Here is an 18,329-nt window from a genome sequence, read left to right as displayed (position 1 = left end):
AGTGATTTTATTGAGAGCTTTGTAATCAATGCACATTCTCCAAGATCCGTCTTTCTTTAAGAGCAACAACACCTGAGAGCAGTAGGGTGAAGTACTCGGCTTGATAAGACCCTTTTCCAAAAGGTCTTCCACTTGGTTCATGATCTCTTCATTCTGGGCTCGACAAACACGATAAGGTGGCCTGTTCGGTGGTGTGCTTCCAGGTATCAGAGGGCAACTCGCCTGGCAAGCCCTCAAAGAAGCAATCGGCTTGAGAGTGGAGTAAATCTTGGCGTTCTCAATCAAGTTCAAACATGTTCGTTCTGTGTTCATCATTTAACTCTTTCAAGTAGATCGAGTAAACAAAGAGACTGGATTTCATTAATTTAATAATGGCCGTAGTCGATACAATAGGGACGGACTCTCCCTTCAGTTTTACATCAAGTACAATTTTTCCGCCCTTTTCATTCGTCAAAGTTGCTTTCTTTGCCCGATAATCGACCACGGCATTGTTCTTATGGTACCAAGGGACTCCTAGGGGACGTCACAACCTTACAAGGACATTATGTATTTGCCTTTTTTGTCCTCCTTGCTTGAGTCAGAAGAGCTAGAAGAATTGTCAGAAGAAGAAGAATTGGGTAGTCCTTCAAATCGTACACGCTTCTTCTGCTTTCTTGCAGAAGCAAAAGAAGATTGATGGCCCAAATAACTAGGGGAGTCAGTCCCCTGCTTGCACTTTTTCACTTGCTTTTTAGATTGATTGTTCGCGTCCAAAAGCCAATTGATCTGTGTCTGAACCGCCTTCTATAATTCTTGTTCAGTAAACATCCTAGAAGAAGGAGGTTTCTTGATTGCCGATTTGATGGGTGGTTTTGTGGCTTTCTACCAACTGGGTGTGCACTTCTGCGATGGATTGTTGAGAAAAATTTTGCAAACTGAGGATCCTTCGCAAATTTAATCGACTGTTTTGTGCACTCGTCAACTTGCTGTCGACATTCCATCTCTTAAAGTTCATACTGAGTAGGCCGAGGTGGCCCGTACTCTTCTTCTGTTAATTTGGTTGAATCTTCTTCGTGATCTCCTCCAGCATCAGCAAATGAGAAGTCGACTAATTCATCTTGGAATCCGTAAGTGTCGCGAGAAAAGAAACAAATTTCCCGGTAGAAGAGAACTCAAAATCGGCCGCGCTCTAATACCACCGTAACAAACTTGGACACCCAAGTTAAGATTCTACCGCGACACAGTAGAGATTCACTCTAAAACAATTCACATAAGACGACACCGCCCAGCGTAGTTCCATGCCAAGAGGTATTGGCCCCAAAGACTGGCGCCCCTTTTGGTATTTCTTTTTAGATTAATTTGTGTGCAAAGTACAATGAGCCCGCCGGTGCTCACTATCAAACTCTGCGTCCAGATGCTTTGACAAGTGAGCCCCTAAGGCCACTTATAAAGGTTACAAGGGATGCCAAGAGTAGATCCCCAAAAGCTTGAAACTCAAAAGCAATGGCTCCCAAAAGCTTCTTAAAATTAAAAGCAAACTGTCCCAAAAGCTTTCACTCAAAATCTGCCAAACCAAAGCAGCCAGCGCAAATTACGGAATTCCGTACAGCTGCCACGTCAGCATGTCAGCGCAAATTGCGGGCGTCTGTACAGCTGCGACGTCATCAGCCAGCCACCTCAGCCTGTCGGCGCCTTTCCCGAGCATCTGCCATGTCAGCAAATGTGTGTGTTTATGTCCTGGAGGTCTGCCATGTCACCAATTTGTGACACTCTCCGACAGAGCCTCTACTTCTTCGCCGCAAGGTTCAAGAAAAACGCCAGCGTTTTAACTCCAAGGCTTTCAATGAGGCTCTTCTCAACGCGTGCAAGTCTCCTCCAAGTTCTTCAAGCACGAAACTCAGTTACCATGTGAAAGTCGATGATGCGGAAAAGTAGAGCAATGGGGAGAATAAGAGAGAGAGAGAGAGAGAGAGAGAGAGAGAGAGAGATGAAATGAAACGAAATATTAACGTCTTCAAAAGACCAAAATGACCTATGAGACCAATCTGTTACAAAATGGTGAATCTAATACCATGTCTGGGTACAAAAGAACTAGATACTACTACTAGAATCCATCCTCATCTGCACTCTGGATATCGATCGAGAGAGTGTCACGAGGACGTGGCAGTTATTAACCATGTCACAGAGATGTGGCAACTGCTAACCTTGGTTGTTGGTTTCTTTCCAATGGGGTTTATTTTATTTGTTTTGAGACCCTCTTTTTGACGTAGCAAACGGTCGGACATTGTATGGCCAATGTGAACGGTACATTCACCCGCAGACGGGAAGTGGTCGGCACTGGAATTTGTATGGTAAGAGGATGTCTAGGCTCAGAGCAAGATCATATAGGTCCCCCCCCCGTCGCACTTAGCAAGTTGGTGGATACTAGGAAGTGAACTCAATTAAGGCGTAAAGTCAAGGTGGGACTACCAACAAAAAGTATCCGACAATTGGGCCACATTGCACTTTTGGATGCGGTCCCAATGAGGATAGGTGGTCAGAAGACCAGTGGGAGCCCAACGGAAGCATCTCCTAAAATTTAGGGAACTGCTATTTTGGGCAGTGAAATGTGTTCGCGTCATTACCTCCGGTATGACTAGGGGAACATTTTATAACTCTGTCGCGAAGTCAACTGGGCAACCGGTCAGGATATTTTTAAGCGACGAACCCGAAACGGGCAAATGCTTGTAAATGTGCCAAGTGTTGAATTTTCATGCACTTTCCTCTTGCAGAAGAAGTGGCGCTGAATTTTATGCTGGGAGAGGCCTCATTTCAGTTTTTGTCACAGGTTAAGAGCTATGGAGTGCTTCCTTTCCCTCTCATGTACAGTGTGGTGCCAGGAGTGATGCCCTGCACGCTACACACTGCTCTCTCTCTCCCCTACGTGCAGTTATGTGATGCCCCACAAGAGGGCTCCTCATTTGACTGATGTACAGCTGTGTGGGTTCATGCTTTTGTGCTGAGGCAAGAGCCTCCTTGAGCAGGAACAGGGGTAGCTAACTGCTACTCCAAAGCAGGCACTGGTGAGGGTCATAACCTCACCATACAGGTGCAAAATCAGCGCTGTGTATGCACTGTAATTTTACTGTTTTTCAGCCATACGGACGCCAGGACCATTGGGAATCGTGCCCCACTGGCAGAGGACAGTTCGGGGACTGTTTGGGGCTGAAAACAGGGCAAAAACCAGTAAATACAGCGTGCTGAATTTACTGTTTTTGGGCAGGAATCAGAGGGTATACGCCAGTGCAAGTGAGTTCCAACAGGGGAATTGGTTTCGTGCAAGTTTTGGGGCTGTTATGCTGCCGAAATTTGGCCAAATCAAATGGTATCTAGGTGGATACACGTGAAGGATTCCCACGACCTTACCTTGTAATTTACCCTCCTAAAGAATAAAGAAATACCGAAAGGGATGCCAATTTTGGGGCCTACAGGCTGTCGGTGTCTACTCGAGCATTCTAGCTTTCGAGCTATGTATTCAAGTGTTAATTCCCGTCACATGTTCTCTTTGCAAAGTGCTCTGTGTGTGTGTCTAAAGTAAAGAATTTCGGGTGAAAGCCAACGCCTACCGCCCTACGGGCCGGTTGCACAGAGAGAGAGAGAGAGAGTTGAACCAACCAACCTTGGCAGCTCAATTGCTCGTCAGTACACTAAGGGAAGGAGGGGCCTTGGGTTCTATTTAAAGGCCCTTGGCCTCAAAATCAACAGCAGTTACATGAAAAGCTGCCAACTCAAAAGCTACTAGCCCAAAAAGCAGCCAGCAGAAATCGCGGAATTCCGTACAGCCTGCCATGTGGCATGTGAGCACAAAACGTGGAGGTCCGTACTGCTGCCACGTCAGCATTGTCAACGCAATCTGTGGAAATCCGTATTGTTGTCCACGTCTGTAACAGACTTGGACACTCTAAGTCAAGAATCAACCGCGACAGCACCAAATAACCACTTCAAAACAATTCACAGATCACAATAGATTTGCACTGGCCCGGCGGAGTTCCGTGCCTAGAGATATTGGCCCCAAAGACTGGCGCCCCTTTCGGTATTTCTTTTTGTATTAATCAATCATCAAAGTACAAGAGAGCGGTTAGGGTTTCACTCTCAGACTCTGCGTCCAGATGCTCTGAGAAGTGAGGCCCTCACCACCAATTTAAAGGTTACAAGGGATGCCCAAAAGCAGATTCTCTCTCTCTCTCAATGAGAGTCAGTAAAAAGCAAGTTCTCTTTTTCTCTTTCTTTCTCCCAAATCAAAGCGAAAAGCTGAGATTTGCGTCGCTCAAAATTTCACAAAATATATATATATATATATATATTCCGTCTCCGCGATTTCCGGAAATTAGGGTTTCTGGCAGAAATTAGGGTTTTTGTTGTCCGCCACGTCATCACTTTGTGACATACCCCCCTCTTGAAAGCATTGTAATCGACCGCGATTACGCCTGCAAAACCGACAAAAGCCATAAACCGTCTTAGCAGACACTAACTGTTAGTACCTACGTACTAGGAACACACATCTAGCACATCGACAATCACATCACACGACATCACAGGACATCACCAGACATCACATGACATTCAACATTCATTCGGATCTTAGACCATGATTTATCGGCAATGTAGCTAGCAATCACACCTAGGTCCAATCGGGACCTCAACGATGTCCGATTGTCTAACCCCTATTGCAACCATGTCTATTCGAGATCAATCAGACCAAAATGCTGCAGTCATTTCGGCTATCAGTTCCTGCACTCACAAGAAGTCAAGAACAAATCAGTATCATAATCAGGAATTCCATTTCAATATTTTCCCAGGGGTGGGTGGGTACGGGTAAAGGCTGTAACAATCCCTGTGCCTTATGCCTGTCAAACTTGACCTTCTGGCATACCAAGCAACTGCGCACAAACTCTTCCACATCCTTTTTGATGTCTCGGCCCAAAGAAGTATCTCTCTACCCCCTTCATGGTGGTAGCAATGCCGCGGTGACCCGTAAAAGGTGGACAGTGGCATTCAGTCATAACCTTTTCCCTCAACGACTGTGTAACGCACAACATAGTCTTTTTCATCAAGTAGCCTTCCCGAAGGGAGTATCCAGCTACTGTCTCCCCATCCCGTATCCGTGTGAAAATATCTGCAAAATCTGTATCTGTGGCATACTGATCGACCATATCCTCGAAGCTCCTATGATGTATCGCGAAAATAGCTAGAACCAAAGGTTTCCGAGACAAAGCATCTGCCACCACATTCTTCTGTCCCTCACATGGACAATCTGGAAGTGGCACTGTGACAAGATGTTCGCCCACCGCATCTGCTTTTCCGAAAGCTGCTTCTGTGACAAGAAGTAGCGCAAACTCTGATGGTCTGTAAAGACAGCAAAATCCGCTCCGAGTAGGTAATGCCGCCACTGAGTAAGAGCATGGATAACCGCCAAAAGCTCTTTCTCAGAGATCTGTGCTGTCATCTCCGGCCTAGAGAACAAAACGGCTCTCGTAAGCTATGACATGGCCTTCTTGCATCAAGACCGCACCCAGACTACGACCACAAGCATCACAAAATACTTCAAATGACTTCTGCAAGTCCGACAAAGTCAAAATAGGTCCCGTAGTCAATTTCTCTTTCAATGTCCAAAAGGCAGTCACCTCTGTGGGTCCCCACGAAAAAAGGTACTCCTTTCTGTGTCAAGGTATGCAAAGGGGAAGCAACCTCTGCAAACTTTCGTATGAACCGCCTATAGTACAAACACAGTCCCAAGAAGCTTCTAACTTCATGGACATTCCTCAAATCGGGCCAATCACGGATAGTCTCTATCTTGGCCGGGTTCATTTGCACTCCTGCTGCTAACACAATGTGTCCCAAAAAGTGTATCTCTGGTAGGAAAAATTCACTTTTCTTTGCATTAATCACTAACGTGTGATCTCGTAATGCCTGAAAGACTTGAAGCAGATGATCTCTGTGTTCTACCTCATTCTTGGAGAAAACAATGATGTCGTCAAAGAAAGTGCCAACAAATAGCCTGTACTCTCGAAAAATCCTATCCATCATCCAGTTAAATGTCGCAGGAGCATTGGTTAAGCCAAAAGGTATCACCAAAAACTCAAATAACCCAAAAGTCGTCCGAAAAGCTGTCTTGTAGACATCTCTTGGCGCTATCCTGATCTGATGATATCCACTCTTCAAGTCAATCCTGCTAAAGCACGAGGATCCCTGTAACCTGTCAAGTATATCATCGATCCTAGGAATCGGAAATCTGTTCTTGATGGTGATTTCTTTGAGAGTGCTATAATCGATGCACATTCTCCAAGATCCGTCTTTCTTCAAAACCAACAACACTGGAGAGCAATACGGTGAAGTACTAGGCTGGATAAGACCCTTTTCCAAGAGGTCTTTCACTGGGTTCATAATCTTTTCATTTTGTACTCGGCTCGCACGATAAGGTGGCCGATTCGGTGGCGTGCTTCCAGGTATCAGATCAATGGTTTGATCTTCAGGCCATCTGAAAAGCAATGGGCATGAGTGTGGAGAAAAATCTTGGCGTTCTTTTGATTAGGTCAAAACATATTCAACCTTTATCCATCGTTCAGTTCTCTTCCAAAAGAATGAGTAAGAAACTGAAGTTCATCAAGTACAATCTCTAAGCCCTTCATTTATCAAAGTCGCTTTCTCGGCCCGGTAGTCAACCACGCCGTAGTTCTTGTGGTACCAAGGGATCCCGGGTAGAACGTCACTCGCGTGCCATGAACACCCCTGTCATTGCAAACAAAGTTTGCCAATGCTCGGTGTAATGGCAACATCCCATCCGGGTGCCAGTAGAACTACCTCCGCCCATGGCGTCAGTCTGTTGGGCGTAATTCCAAATCGAGCCGCCAATTCCAAGTGAAAAGAAGTTGGCCTTGGCTCCTTCAAAAGAGCTTCCTGATCCTTCACTTTGCCCCAAAAGCGGCAAAGTTTGTACTTTCATTCATTAGATTCGGTGCAGGTCCCACGCCATGTGGTACAAGTTCTGTTTTTCTATCTGCCACGTTCCTCAGCTGCTCTCGAACTCTCAGACCTGTCGTCCTCTTTATCATGTTGTTCTTTCTGTGCCTTTTTAGGGCACTTCTGTCACAAAAATACGAAAGCGTAAACTGACGTTTAATTGCACTTCAAATACTCAAGACAATTAGAGGGAGAGAGAAAACTTGACACTCCATTGGGGACCAGAAGATGGACTGGTCCCCCCCCCCATAAAGAGAATATCTTTATTAGTAAGGGAGAATCATTACAAGCATAGGAATGGGGCATACGCCCGTCCTCTATTCTTTCTTTTGTTCTGTTCTGACTACTGACTGAGAAAGTGTTTCCACTTTCTTTCTGCTTAGGGGATTTCCTCCCCTCTTCTGCGAGACTGGTTGGAAGCTCTCGAAAAGAGAGTCTATCTTCCAAAACAGCTCATCGGAAGCTCTCACAGAGGAGAGTCCATCTTCCGTTATGTGTTGCCTTCATGCTCATTCATTCATGCATCGAACACAAAAGAGAAACAAGCAAAATGCACACGCACATGCTTGCTGTAATTTTCTGCACATAACCTGAAATTCTTACATGTGCACACCCCTACGCCGAAACAGAGGTCTTCTTCGCGATGGAATCGCGCCAAACTTGATATAGACTTAGGATAAGGAGAGAGAAGAGAATTTCTATGGCTGATGTGCTGAAAACAGCCCTAATCGAGGTGATTAGGGACTGAAAACAGAGAATTACAGAAGCCGCACTCTGCTAAGAGAGCGTCTACGGCAGCTTCTAGCGATGAAACTTCACCAGAAGGTGTCTATGACTGTGAGATCCCTTGTTCTTGACAATGGGAGCACAAGGCTACCACATATGTCGCAAGGGGCTACTCTCAAGCTTCAATGGAGGGCTCCACCGCGTAGAGCACGCTCACATTAGGGGGGGTAGGTGCATTGCCAGCCTTGAAAATGGGGGAGGGGGGGGCTCCTAAATAGCCATCAGGGAGAGGGGGCACTAGGAAGAGAGAGAGGGTGAGAGTGAGAGTGAGAGAGTTAGTTTGCATTGGTAAGTGTGCCAAGTGGCACACTTACTTGAAAAACTTAAAAACCATTCAACTTTTGACTTTAAAAACTTCTAGCTCATTAATTAAAAATGTGCAACTAACTAACAAATGCTACCAATGATTCTTTTATGAGAACACCAAAGGTCTGCCGACGCAATGCGGCACTGGCACTGCACCGCCTTTACCTGTTCACACTTGTCCGGCCGCCTGCCCGGGCACGGACCGTTAAATTTAATTTAACGAAACTTACCCTAAGGCTTTATTAGCTTTATTAGCCTTAGGGTCACTGTTCTAAGGACCCCATCTCATTCATGTGCTTGTACTGACGCGCGTATTTTTCCTACGCCTAAAATCTGAGGCTACTGCTTACCCCTTTCTGAAGACCCGATTTCCCAATCACTAGGGCTTCAAGGTAATTTCCGCTAAGGTCCCTCTGAGGTGTTGTGGCCCGCATTTAGGCTCACCTGAGGCCTTAGAACTGCTAGGTCTATTCTGGTGTACACACAACTAATTAGATGCTTCTGTTCTCGTAAATAAATTAATTATTTACAAAGTCTGACTTAGTTACATCCCTCTTGGTTCTAAACAGTTGACCTCAACTGTAGAGCGTCAACATAACTATGCAAGATGTCAGTGTAGTCCTTAAGATCGGACTCAATCATCCACTTTGCATCTAAAGGAGTGTAATTCTTGAACTTGACTAAATACTTTCGATGTAGACTCCCCGACTTGAGTTGTCTCTCCGAGTGGTGTATTATCTGTTCAGGTTGAAGGATTTCCTCAGTCTCTTCGACTTCTGGAGGATCTTCTTGTACGGGCGCCACTGGAGGAGGTCCAACATATGGTCGGAGGAGACTGACATGAAAAGCATTGAGGATGCGCCAGTTAGAAGGCAAATCCAATCTGAAAGTCACATCATTGACTTTATCTGTAATTTTGAAAGGGCCGTAAAATCTATGGAAAAGTTTGACAACTTTCCCTTTGCCGACCCGCTTTTTCAATCTAGCTTTCTCAAACCGAAGCAGGACATATTGTCCTTTTTCAAGATTGAGATTCCTTCTGTGCTTGTCTGCTTTTCTCTTCTGTTGCTCTTGAGTACGAAGAATCGCTTGCTTTACTTGTTGATGGGCAATATTAATATTGCGCACAAATTCATCTGCGGCGAAGATGTTTTCTTTGGTCACCATAATAGGAAGTAAGAGTGGCTTCCCATAAATAATTTCGAAAGGGGCTTTACCAGTTGAGGAATGTATGGTATTATTATACGCAAACTCAACTATTGGTAAGTACTGTTCCCATTCGGATTGTCGTTTCGAAACATAGCACTTGAGGAGATCTAAAACAGTGGCATTAGCGATTTCGCTTTGATCATTTGTTTGAGGATGATAAGCTGATGAAAAATCAAGCTTAGTTCCCAAGTTTTCGAACAATGCCTGCCAAACTAGATTAGTCATGCGGGGATCTCTGTCGCTCACAATAGTCTTTGGCAATCCATGGTGTTTAAAAATCTGAGCTAGAAATATTCTAGCCATGTGATCAGCTTTGATCGTCTTCTTTACTGGAAGAAAATGGCCTTGCTTACTGAATCTGTCTACTATAGCCCAGATTGCATCATTTCCATTCTTGGATCGAGGAAGATCCGTAATAAAATCCATGGCAATACTTTCCCATGGCGTGTTAGGCACAGGGAGCGGCTGAAGCTTGCCATAAACTTTATGTCTGTCATATTTTACCTTTTGGCAGACTAAACACTCACGTACATGTTTTTCAATGTCCGCACGGAGTGTTGGCCAAAAGAAATACCTTTCGAGGGCACTAGTGGTGGAAGCAATTCCCCGATGCCCGGCATAAGGAGAATTATGCGCTTCATCCATCACCTTTTGTCGTAAGGGCTGAGCTATGCATATTGCTTATTGACGATAGAGTGTATTATCCCTGATAGAATAAGGTGGCTTTGGGTGACCAGCTTGAAGATCTGCCCAAATTGTGGCGAAGTCTGGATCTTGAGGATACATCTCGCTGAGAGATTCTAGTTCCTCATGATAAATTGTTGTTAGTGCATTGATCTTTGGACGCTTGGAGAGAGCATCTACAACTACATTCTTTGTTCCAGAAGTGTGTAAAATCTGAAATGAAACATTGAAAGAAAGTTGGCCCATCTCATCTGCTTTTCTGATAACTTTCTCTGTGTGAGAAAGTAGCGAAGACTTTGATGATCTATCTTGATAATAAAATCAGCTCCTAATAGATAGTGTTTCCAAATGGAAAGAGCATGAATTACTGCCATTAGCTCTTTTTCGTATATGGAGGCATGCAACTCTACATCTTTAAGGCGCCGACTTTCATAGGCTATCGCGTGACCCTCTTGGTTCAAAACTGCTCCTACACAATCTCCAGATGCATCGCAGTATACCTCGAAAGGTTTGCGAAGATCAGGGACGGTGAGAACAGGTTCGTGACTGAGTAGATACTTAAGCTTTTCGAAAGCTTGTTTTTGTCCAGACCCCCAATGGAATGGAATCCGCTTCTTTGTCAGGTCATGGAGGAGACCTGCTATCGCGGCAAAAGCTCGAATGAAACGCCGATAATAAGAACAGAGGCCAAGGAAACTTCGTACATCATGTACTGTAGTTGCCGTAGGCCATTCTACAACTCCTTGAATCTTATCAGGGTCCATTATCACCTGGTTGTGAGATACTATATGGCCCAAATAGTGGATTTCTTTTAGAAAGAACTCGCTCTTCTTAGCATTCACAAATAATTTGTGTTTGCGTAATTCTTCAAACACTAAGGCGAGATGCTTATAGTGTTCGTCTTCCGTCTCTGAGAAGATTAAGACGTCATCAAAGAAAACGCCTGTAAAGCTTCTGTATGAGTGGAAGATTCTATCCATCATTCTGTTGAATGTAGCTGGTGCATTAGTGAGCCCAAAAGGCATCACTAGAAATTCATACAACCCGAAGGTTGTTCTAAATGAAGTCTTATGCACATCCTGAGGAGCTATGCGGATTTGATGATAACCGCTCTTCAAGTCTATACGACTAAAGACACTGGCTCCTTGTAACTTATCAAGAATGTCGTCAATCCGAGGGATTGGAAATCGATTCTTGATTGTGATCTTGTTTAGAGATCTATAGTCTATGCACGTGCGGAATGTGCCATCCTTTTTCTGTACTAGCAAGACAGGTGAACAATATGGAGAAGTACTAGGCCTTATTAAGCCCTTCTCCAAAAGTTCGTTAACCTGCATGAGAATTTCCTCTTGCTGCATTAGACTAACTCGATAAGGGGGCTGATTTGGAGGAGAACTTCCGGAGATCAAATCAATTGTATGATCCTCAGGTCGCGAAGGTGGGAGTTCATTTGGAAGTTCATCTACAAAACAATCTTTATATCTTTCTATTAACTTAAGTCTTTTTTGCTCTAAAGAGGAAGAAAGTTGTGAAACAGACACATCTCTCTCTCTTGCAAAAATCAAGTACGCTAAAACACACTTTTTCATTTCTTTCTTGATGGCAATGTGATTGGCGATAGGAATACGCCAATCACCTGCATCTGCAAGTACAAGATACTCCTTTCCTTTATGAGCAAAAGATAAGGTTTTCTGAACATAGTCAGGAATGGGATGCATCTTGTAGTGCCAAGGCATTCCCAAGATAACATCGCATCCTTCAAGTGAAGCTAGTAAGAAAGACTCTTGATCCTTGTAGTCGTCGACCTTTAGATTCAACTTCCCTATGATTGGAGTAGAGTTTGAGTCCTGCCCTTTGAAAGCAGATTGCGCTTGAATAGAGACTCCAAAACGATTGGGTTACAAGTTCAGGTCGTCAGCTAGCTTGGTAGAGATGAAGTTGTCTGCACTACCAGGGTCAAACAAAATAAGAGCCCGCTGGTTGATAATACTACCCCATGCTTTGAGAAGAGCTCTTTCTTTTCCATCCTTGGTTGTATTTCCCTGTACATCTGGGACTGCATTGGAAGAGGGTGGTTGTGGAGGTTTGGTTGGACAGTCACCCTTCATATGACCAACTTGTCCGCACTTGAAGCATCTTCCTTCACTAATGTAGGTTCGCAACTCAGCAGGAGAGAGATATCTCCCTTTCTTGGGCTGATTTGACTTTGCTTCTGCTTCGGAGGCGGTTCTTTTCTTCTTTTGAGAAGAAGTAGAAGAGGTAGGCTGCTCATGAAGAGCCTTCTGCTTGGCATGGTAAGTGCTTTGCTCCATCTTCCTGGGAGTACCCTTGTCATGTATTCCATCAGCTATGCGGGCTGATTCCATAAGTATGTGCAAGTTACCTCGAGGATAAAGCTTCATAGCCTTTTGCAAGGCTTCATGCAAACCTTCTTCAAACTTACGCATCTTCTCTGAATCGTAAATCTTCTTGAAAGGAGTGACTTTCAAGAGAACGTCCCAAAACCTATCCACATAGCGTGGAACAGTTTCGTTCTCTGACTGTGAAAGTCGATCCCATTCTTTCTTTACCTCTTCCTCATAGTCTGGAGGAAGGAACTGTGAGTAGAACTCCTCCTTGAAGGCAGTCCAATCTTGGGGTTTGCGATCTTCCAGGATAAGGGTTAACCACCAATTGCTGGCGGTGCCTTTCAGGTACAAATTGACATGGCGAAGCTTGGATCTTTCCTTGAAATTCCCTTCTGCAAATGCAACTTCAAATTGGCGGATGAAAGCCAAAGCTGTCATTATCACGCCGCCCATTGTAGGTGTCGAATTTCACATCTTTATCTCCCGACTTGAATGTTTTCTGCCTATGGTGTTTCTTCTTATGGTGCTCCTTCTTTGTCCTTCCCTTTTTCAAGAGTATGGAGAATCTTTTGGACTTCTGGATGGGAGAGAGCTTTCTGCAACTCTTCCACCTGTTGTTGAAGGAGAGAGAACTCTATCTCGCGTCCTCCCATTTCTACAGTCTGCCAAGAGTCGTCAATCCCTTCAGGAAGAGAGAGAGGACCTTGCTCTGATACCACTGTCACAAAAATACGGAAGCGTAAACTGACGTTTAATTGCACTTCAAATACTCAAGACAATTAGAGGGAGAGAGAAAACTTGACACTCCATTGGGGACCAGAAGATGGGCTGGTCCCCCCCCATGAAGAGAATATCTTTATTAGTAAGGGAGAATCTTTACAAGCACAGGAACGGGACATACGCCCGTCCTCTATTCTTTCTTTTGTTATGTTCTGACTACTGACTGAGAAAGTGTTTCCACTTTCTTTCTGCTTAGGGGATTTCCCCTCTTCTGCGAGACTGGTTGGAAGCTCTCGAAAAGAGAGTCTATCTTCCAAAACAGCTCATCGGACGCTCTCACAGAGGAGAGTCCATCTTCCGTTATGTGTTGCCTTCATGCTCATTCATTCATGCATCGAACACAAAAGAGAAACAAGCAAAATGCACACGCACATGCTTGCTGTAATTTTCTGCACATAACCTGAAATTCTTACCTGTGCACACCCCTACGCCGAAACAGAGGTCTTCTTCGCGATGGAATCACGCCAAACTTGATGAAGACTTAGGATAAGGAGAGAGAAGAGAATTTCTATGGCTGATGTGCTGAAAACAGCCCTAATCGAGGTGATTAGGGGCTGAAAACAGAGAATTACAGCAGCCGCACTCTGCTAAGAGAGCGTCTACGGCAGCTTCTCGCGATGAAACTTCACCAGAAGGTGTCTATGACTGTGAGATCCCTTGTTCTTGACAATGGGAGCACAAGGCTACCACATATGTCGCAAGGGGCTACTCTCAAGCTTCAATGGAGGGCTCCACCGCGTAGAGCACGCTCACATTAGGGGGGGTAGGTGCACTGCCAGCCCTGAAAATGGGGGAGGGTGAGGCTCCTAAATAGCCATCAGGGAGAGGGGGCGCTAGGAAGAGAGAGAGGGTGAGAGTGAGAGTGAGAGAGAGTTAGTTTGCATTGGTAAGTGTGCCACTTGGCACACTTACTTGAAAAACTTAAAAACCATTCAACTTTTGACTTTAAAAACTTCTAGCTCATTAATTAAAAATGTGCAACTAACTAACAAATGCTACCAATGATTCTTTTATGAGAACACCAAAGGTCTGCCGACGCAATGCCGCACTGGCACTGCACCGCCTTTACCTGTTCACACTTGTCCGGCCACCTGCCCGAGCACGGACTGTTAAATTTAATTTAACGAAACTTACCCTAAGGCTTTATTAGCTTTATTAGCCTTAGGGTCACTGTTCTAAGGACCCCATCTCATTCATGTGCTTGTACTGACGCGCGTATTTTTCCTGAGCCTAAAATCTGAGGCTACTGCTTACCCCTTTCTGAAGACCCGAGTTCTCAATCACTAGGGCTTCAGGGTAATTTCTGCTAAGGTCCCTCTGAGATGTTGTGGCCCCCATTTAGGCTCACCTGAGGCCTTAGAACTGCTAGGTCTATTTTGGTGTACACACAACTAATTAGATGATTCTGTTCTCGTAAATAAATTAATTATTTACAAAGTCTGACTTAGTTACAACTTCGCAAAGATATGTCCCTGTTCCCCGCATCCAAAGCACTTCCCCTCTCTGATGAAGCGAGCTCTCTCCTCAGGAGTAAGCTTGGGTCGTGCATCCTTTTTTCTCTGGGTTGCTCTTTTTCTTTCTACTTTCATTCCCAAAAGTCTATTCGGCTCGTTGTGTCATGGCCTCATCTGTGGGGTAGGTCAGACTACCAGAGTGAATGGCAAAGCCCCGCTTCGCATGACTCATCAACTCCTGAATAGAAGCTGACTTCTGTTCCAAGCAGTGATCTCGGATCTCTGTAGGTAGACCCAAGGTAAACCGCTCAATCTGTTCTCTGAACGAGATCTTCTTGAATGAAGAGGCAAGTAGAAAAGAGCTCCAGAATCTTTCACAATAAGCATTGATTGTATCTTTCTTGGTCATCCGAAGATGGTTCCAAGCAGCTCGTATATCTCACTCAAACTCTTGAGTCAACCAAGAAGAAATAAAAAGCCTCTTAAATTTCAGCCATTTAACTGGCGCAGTCTTGTTTAAAAGAAGCGTGGACCACCAAGTACGAGCATTCCCCTTAAAGTAAGAGGCAGCTCTCCGAATCTTGGAGTGCTCTGAATAGTGTCCTCCCGCGAAAGCGATGTCAAACTGCTGTATAAAAGACAAAGCCTTCGAAGCATCTAAGTATCCTGAAAAAGTATCAAACTTGATCAAGTGGCCACCTTCCTTAAACTCTCGGACTTTCTTGCTTTCATCGTCGAGCAAGTCATACTGGTTTTAGTAAAAAGCAAGTTCTCTTTTTCTCTTTCTTTCTCCCAAATCAAAGCGAAAAGCTGAGATTTGCGTCGCTCAAAATTTCCCTATATATATATATATATATTCCGCCTCCGCGATTTCCGGAAATTAGGGTTTCTGGCAGAAATTAGGGTTTCTGCTGTCCGCCACGTCATCACTTTGTGACAACATCAGCGGGCGGGGCTGCCACGTCATCAGTCTGTGACACACATCGCACACATTATTGATGCGACGTTTTGTGTGTTGACATGGCTGTACACAAGCTACTTTTTCAACCTAGTTATGAAAAGCAATTTACTTAAAACTTTGGAGCGCCGGTTTTAGCAGTGTTATTTTTGGGGCGCCTTGTTTTTAGCAATGATGCTTTTAGGCATCATGCCTTTAATTATGAGCCTTGGGGGAGCTCACTTTGGCAGATCATTGCATGGTTGCACACTTGCAAACTCCCTAGCAGTTGTACTCTGTGACTTGACTTAATATAAAATATTAAAAAAAGCACCTAAAGGGGCAGTTGACTTACGGGCAGTGCATCTGGGAGATAAATTCTACCACTCCGAGTCTCCCTATAGTGCAAGTGCTAACAACTTTACAAGTACAGTCATTTATTTTGCTTTGGATTCACCAGCTCGCCAGTGGCTAGCCGGTTACATAGCCCGAAGTACACATAAGAGTCTCTATGCATAGAGGTAAAGAATATGGTAGTGCCCTAAAATGAAGGAGCAGAATAAATTCTGAATGACGTATTTGAAACAAAATCAAATAGACTTTAGGGTTAACAACATGATTTGAATGAATGAAGAAATCCAATTAACCACCTGTGGTTGCACTGGTCATGTCAACTTTGGAGTGACTCACATTCATTTGCATATCCAACATGTAGGCTTTCAAGGGGTAAAGAAATCTCAATCACACTTTTTTAACCAGTTTTTGTACCTTCAGACTCTCCCTCTTCCAGTCCATGTTTTGATACTGGGCATGTGAGGATGACATCTGTTTCACTGGATTTTCGACTTGTTTTTCGTCTGGATATAAAATCCTGCAGCATGAGGCCAGCTAGAATCAAAATCAGCCAGCCAACTAATCAGAAAATAGGATGCAACAAACACTAAGCTTGCAAAAAGCACCTCCACATCTTCAACTGTGTCAACCAGTTCAATACCCTCCGTCAAGATTGGTGAGTTTGGATCAAATGTTCCTTTTACACATGATCCCACGATCAATGTCTTTCCAGGTCTAGATTTCAAGTTGCAGCTATCCTTGATAGAGGATACCAGTATGTTCAGAATTCCCCCTCCTCCTGTAGTGACTGAAACATAGGGAAATGCCAAAGAGTACCTAGAAGACATGAAATGCTCCTGAAACAATGTTGCATATAAGACACACATAGATATGCCAGTAAAATCTTCAGGAAAAAACCATCAGATACCTTCAATATTCTTAACACAGGTGAGCTGTCTACCCTTGCATCGTGTGCAACATCTTCTGAGTAAAACTGTCAATTGTAGCTGCTTGTGAGAAAATGTAATTATTTTAAACATCTCAAAGAAATGCATAACAATGAATCAAACTATTACCTCATTGCCAACAAATGCCACCACTGTATCCAACTTTTCACTTTCTCCAGAATCAGAATTACACTAACAACAGGTACAAAACTTAAGGCCCTACACCCTCCTCAAAAATGAAAGCCTTGAACTGAAGCTTTCCACTTTCTTCTTTTTTGTGAACATATAAAACCTTGCTCGTATTTGAAATCAGCATTGAAAGAAAGATCATTCTCTTACCAGCAAGCTAGACCATTCAAGCTTTTGCATAAGTGTATTGACTAAAGCTTTTGGGGTGAGAACATGATAATCAACCGCTTCCTGTGTATGCAAACCAGCAAATCTGCAGGCTTTTTATGGTTAAGTATGGAAGAAGCGCATTGCAAACTAAAGTAACATTGCAAACTATAAAAACCCAAACTCAACTTCTATCCTTTTGTGCTATCAAGCCATTCAACATGTAAACAGGGGTCATAAAAGGAATCACCGGTGTTTACTAGCAGATGCAAGTTTGATTTGATTAAATCTATTGCATTTGTGCATGTAAACTCAACTTCTATCCTTTTGTGCTATCAAGCCATTCAACATGTAAACTGGGGTCATAAAAGGAACAACCGGTGTTTACTAGCAGATGCAAGTTTGATTTGATTAAATCTATTGCATTCGATGCCGCTAAGGGTTTAACCATCGCTTTAGCTATGGATATCGTTTGATTGCCCCTCACGCAAACTCATATAACAACATTGCGCATATCCAATGTTAAAGCATTGCAGCCCATATGACTTCAGAAGCACTGAAAGCTCTTCAGAAAAAGATCTTTTCTCTCTCTCTCTCTCTCTCTCTCTCTCTCTCTCTCTCTCTCTCTCTCTCTCTCTCTCTCTCTCTCTCTGACTCTGAAATATCAAGAAGACATGTACCTGTGATTCGACCAGATAAATGCAGGGGCTGTCGGAGACGCGCTGGAGGTTGACAGAAGATGACAAATCAACAGAAATAGCGAGACGATTGAAATTGAGTTCGCCATGGACGCTTCTTCCCGAGTAAATCTGGAGAAGAAGAGAAGAATTGACAGATCGAACCCCGGCCGTTTCCTAAGAGAGAGGAAGATAATTTGTTGGTTTTCTAACAAAATTCCCACAATCGTCTAAGGCCTAGTTCCGACAAGGCGGGGGAAATTAGTCTTGCTTGGTGGGTGACGGTATAGAAATTCGTCAGGAATGCAATGCTTGAAACGATCTAAGATACATGAAATGAAGGACAATATAAGAACGAACAATTGACTGGACATGACATTGTAGACATTGTAAGAATGAATGATTAATTAATTTAATGATTAATTGCAAGCATCAGATGGTCTATATGATGCCAAGTGGCCAATTTTGTATGCAAGGAAGCACAAACCACGATAGAATGTGAACATAAATCATATTTAGGATCAACAAATGAAACATTTTCATTGACATGAAAT

At 43.9% G+C, this 18,329-nt stretch overlaps 1 protein-coding gene across 1 annotated transcript in view; it reads right to left on the bottom strand.

The window, feature by feature from the left end:
* Positions 1-17,973, bottom strand: part of LOC147429101 (uncharacterized) — a 42,699-nt gene extending 24,726 nt beyond the window's left edge. Inside the window, exons 1-6 of the mRNA XM_086495141.1 lie at positions 17,779-17,973; positions 17,102-17,204; positions 16,892-16,954; positions 16,744-16,809; positions 16,442-16,672; positions 16,251-16,353 (exon numbers count right to left, since the gene is read on the bottom strand). Of these exons, the coding sequence (XP_086351267.1) occupies positions 16,251-16,353; positions 16,442-16,672; positions 16,744-16,809; positions 16,892-16,954; positions 17,102-17,204; positions 17,779-17,885 (673 nt within the window). The 5' untranslated portion in view covers positions 17,886-17,973. The remainder of the gene's footprint in view (positions 1-16,250; positions 16,354-16,441; positions 16,673-16,743; positions 16,810-16,891; positions 16,955-17,101; positions 17,205-17,778) is intronic.
* Between the last annotated feature and the right edge of the window lie 356 nt (positions 17,974-18,329).

The sequence above is a fragment of the Adiantum capillus-veneris genome, chromosome 22 (genome assembly GCF_014529385.1).
Source record: "Adiantum capillus-veneris isolate H3 chromosome 22, ASM1452938v2, whole genome shotgun sequence".
Classification (NCBI taxonomy): Eukaryota; Viridiplantae; Streptophyta; class Polypodiopsida; order Polypodiales; family Pteridaceae; genus Adiantum; species Adiantum capillus-veneris.
Note: the sequence above shows the minus strand (reverse complement) of the source record. Positions and strands in the feature narration are given on the sequence as shown.